Here is a 4404-nt window from a genome sequence, read left to right on the forward strand (position 1 = left end):
TTCTACCCCCAGCCCCCTCCAACAGCGACCATGCTTGTGCTACTCACTGTCGTCCTTGCCTTCTTGATACCTGCGTCAGGCCAGCGCCCGACAATCGAAGAATGCGCTCGTGCTGGTGGTACTTGTAGCCGCGAGTTCAACCCCATATGCGGTTCGGATGGCGTCACCTACAGCAACCCCTGTCTCTTTCGATTTGCTCAATGCAAAAAACCCAGCCTGACCCTTCATGCCCGTGGGCAGTGCGATGCAACACACCTGAAGCAGGTAGAATGCGCTGGTCCTCGTGTATGTACCCGCGAGCTAGACTTCGTATGCGGCTCAGATGGCGTCAGCTACACCAACCCCTGCTTCTTTCGATTTGCTCAATGCGATAACCCCAAGCTGACCTTACATGCCGGTGGGAAATGCGTGACGAAGGAAGAATGCGCCGGTCCTCGTGTATGTACCCGCGAGCTAGACTATGTGTGCGGCTCGGATGGTGTCAGCTACATCAACCGCTGCTTCTTTCGATTTGCTCAATGCGATAACCCCAAGCTGACACTTCATTCTAGTTGGCGGTGCGACGCACCACGCCTGGCGAAGTAAGAATGACGACTCTAAATGCCAATATGCGGTGGGATGTAACAGAATACAGACCTTGCATCAGAGTTGTAGCGGGTAGATATTGGAGAACTAGGTAGTAATCATGAATTAATAACGCTGGTTCATCATCTGCAATGTAGTTCGAGGTCCAACCCTGAAATGGAGTGTTCGTTTTAGCCACATCTTTGTTGTAGTGTTTTACTGTTTTACAGTGGTTAATACATATTCAAATATACGTATTTAAATATATCTCACGCACGTTTTATGGCAAGAACATAATGTCCAGATAATCGTTATCCCGACGAACTGCCGCATTTGTTCAACTTTGCCCTGACAACTATGACGACGCATCCATCAAGTTTGCCACTCACGTCCTGCCTCGAACGATGGCCGGTTGTGTTGTACCATGATGCAGGCGGTGACAGCTGAAGCATTGGTATACATATCCGTATGAGTTTACATCCTAACGTTAGGGCGTTGGCGGGGGCGAGTCAAAACGCAACAACTACACCAATGGGCCCCGACAGCCGCATCTGAACGAGCTCTAAAATCAAACGATTGCTCTCTTGGAACCCAACAGCATCATAACGAAGGTGAATGCGTGGGGTCGTCTCAAGAGCCAGGGCGTGTCCAAGACCGACACCCCCGACTGCGCCGTGTACTAGTACTGGTCAAGTGGAAGGAGAACGGCAGCATCGGCGTCCAGCTGCGCGAGTGCCGCCATACCAACGGCGTGTAACCCATAGTCGTTCTCCTGTGTCGGGATCCATGCTGCGGCACGTGCAGATCGGCGACCTCCTCGTGGAAATCAACGGCCGAGACACGGCCATGATGAGCGTCAAGAAGGCCGTCGCGTTTTGTGAAAACATGCACCAAGATTGCCTTGCTCAAATTTAAACGTGGCCAGGGTACATGTATCTCCGTGTCGAGGTTCAGCGTCTAGCTAGTGTCGGTAACACTACAAAATCCATTCGACGCAACTACACGTTCGAACACTTGTATTCAGCTTGCTTGTTTTGTAGCACCAACAAATTGAACGGCTTTCCAAAGCTTGGGGGGACTACTTGCATCCCGGTACACAACTGGCCTTTGTTCGATGCAGGAAGTGAGTCGCTAACTTGATGGTTGCATCGTCGTTGACTTGAATAAATGCGGGATTTATCCCATGGCGCATGTGCATAAAACGAGAACTCCGTTTCAGACTTTGAACCTTGAAAAATATGTGTACCCCACAAGCCGATGATGCAGCCTCTGCTTCAAAATAAGACGATCCACATGGTCAAATATGTATGCTGCTTTTGCTTATATTTTAGTGATTTCATTTTTCTAGTGATTCGATTGGCTACTCCAAAACTCAAGCAATTCCATTGGCCAATTTGAGTACACCTTAAACTGTCCCGTGCACCATAAACTGGCCATCTACGTTAGCCTCTTTTTTCTATTTTTTATTTTGAAACGCCACCGCAAAAGTGCGCATTGGATGAAATTGATCAGGGGCATGATAAGACAGTACGGTACAAGGCGAGGTGATGGCATTAAAGAACTATCGCACAGTGAGTGATAGTCGGTATGTGCGCAGGTAGAGTGAGGTGAAGACAAGGAGACATTTGTTTGGTAGTGATGAAATACACGGCATTGAACAAATATGTGTGGATTGAGCTGTAGGCTGGTGCTGGCGCTTGCATCGGTTGGTTTGTGTTTGAAGCCGGCGTGGTGGGGTCTGCAGTCGTCGAGGACGGCTCGAGCACGGCGGTTTTGATATGTTGGCAGATGGTCTTGGTGCCGTCTCTTGGATGGACCAGGGGTTCAGACGTGTATGGAGCCAACTTGTTGGTTGGCGTGACGTGGAGGTTGGGCCTGCTGTATATCGAGAATGACTTGGTCGTTGCCGTAGTTGATGTGGTGATACTTGTGTTGGCGTCTACGCTTGCACACGCTCACTGTCAGTTGTGTATGCGGCCAGCTTATTGGCTGGCGTAGAAGTCGTGGTGAGGACTGATGTCGTCAAGGAGGGCTTAGGCATATCCGTGGTTGATATGGAGGTGATTCATGTGGTATTAGTTGTGGTGGCGTCGATCTTGGACAGATTCAGAGGTTCAATCGTGTCTAGGTTATGTTGGTTGGCGTAGAAGTGGAGCTACATACACTTGCATACAGTGCTGGCCATAAGTGAAAGGTACAACACTTTTTTGCTCGAACATTTTGACTGGTACCTCAAACCTCAATAGCATTTGTAGCAGGTGAATAGCAATGAAAAGACGAATGTTTTGGCACCAAATGACCATGGTAACTCGGCATCAAAGCAGAAAAATCTGTAAAATAGTAAAATGAGTACAATTATTTCTGGCCATAAGTGAAAGGTACAAAAGTTATAAGCGAACTAAAACACCAAAAAATAATGCGATGTTAATCGTTTTACACACTAATACTTCGTACACGACCCTTGCCTTGCAGAACATCGATACAACGCGATTTCATGGATGTAATAAGCTTGTGGAAGAGCTCTTGGTCAATGGCATCCCACTGACGTAAAATCTCAGACTGGAGCTCTTGAACGGAGCCAAACTGCCTTCCATTGGCATAAACTTTGCGGGCCAGGCATCCCCAAACATTTTCGATGGGGTTTAGGTCAGGCGATAGCGCAGGCCAGCTCAAAAGAGGAACATTTTGTTGCGCCAAAAACGCCCTGGTTTCTTGGCTGGCGTGAATGCTGGCATTCTCTTGTTGAAATACAAACCCATCAGAGTGATGGGCATGCACGAAGGGCAGCAGAAAATTTGCCACCATGTCGCAGTAGGCATAGGAGTCTTGGCGGCCTTAGAGGACGGCAACTTCCGTCCGACCTTGACTTGAAAATCCAGCCCAGATCATCACGCCGCCCCCACCATTTTGACGGCTCAAAACGTCTGCTCGTCCTTACGGAGATCAAGCCAGTAGTACTGGAGGCCATCCAGATTGAACTTCGGAAAAAACAACTTGGTTCCAGCCGAGACCAAGGTCAACGTGAGACTTTGCCCACTCCACAAGAGCCTTCTAGTGCGCTGACGTGAGTCGAGGGGTTGTGTAGTGATAGCAAGGTTGCCGACCAAGAATACAGCTTATCGCATCGTTAATAAGAACGATGGCAAGACTGTCGAACAAGCTAAATATTGTCGCACCATTAGTGGGCAAGGCCGTTGAAGAAGCCGTAGAGAAAAAAAACATTTACTTCATGTAGTTTAGTATAGTATACATTTTCGTAGTTAGTAGTTTAAGACGACAATCTAATCACTTTCCAATTTACTCTGTGAAGCTCGCTACCGTTACATTTGGTAGCACTTCTTGGTTCAGTTCGGCAGCAAGGACTTACACAGAGGGGCATAGCTCGGAGGTTGTAAGGTTACTCAATCTAGTTCAGGCAAAGGTTCAGTGGCGACCTTTCATAGCGACTAGTGTCGAGTTAGCGATCGCCTAAGTGTTTCTTTTTCCTTGACAGTACTCTCCTTAGTATCCGGCATCAGGGTCGGTAGGGGCAGAGTCGACCGTTGGGAAAGGGACATTTGGTGCGTGTGAAGAGTCGCTGCCGACAAAGAAGTAAGCGACTGCGGCGATTGAGAAAGTCAAAAGCGGACCGAGCGGCAGCGGCAGTGGCGAGCGAGAAGGTTATCCAGCGAGACCTACGCAGCGAGAACAGCGACTTAAGTAGTAACCGAATTAAGTACGCTCTCGACGAACTTAGCAAGGTCCAAGTAACTTTAAGTCTGTCGTCCGGATACGTAACCGAAGCGATTGACACGCATTTGTTGGCGAGACCGAAGATCGAAGTGAAGCCAAAGGTCGACA

At 48.6% G+C, this 4404-nt stretch overlaps 1 protein-coding gene across 1 annotated transcript; it reads left to right on the forward strand.

The window, feature by feature from the left end:
• Positions 1–30: 30 nt before the first annotated feature.
• H257_10200 (hypothetical protein) lies at positions 31–1247 on the forward strand (the record flags this gene model as incomplete). The annotated part of the gene is made up of 2 exons (XM_009836670.1): positions 31–581; positions 1163–1247. 2 exons carry the CDS (start codon positions 31–33, stop codon positions 1245–1247), a joined length of 636 nt encoding a protein of 211 aa, XP_009834972.1.
• Positions 1248–4404: the final 3157 nt, after the last annotated feature.

The sequence above is a fragment of the Aphanomyces astaci genome (assembly GCF_000520075.1).
Source record: "Aphanomyces astaci strain APO3 unplaced genomic scaffold supercont1.27, whole genome shotgun sequence".
NCBI lineage: Eukaryota > Oomycota > Saprolegniomycetes > Saprolegniales > Verrucalvaceae > Aphanomyces > Aphanomyces astaci.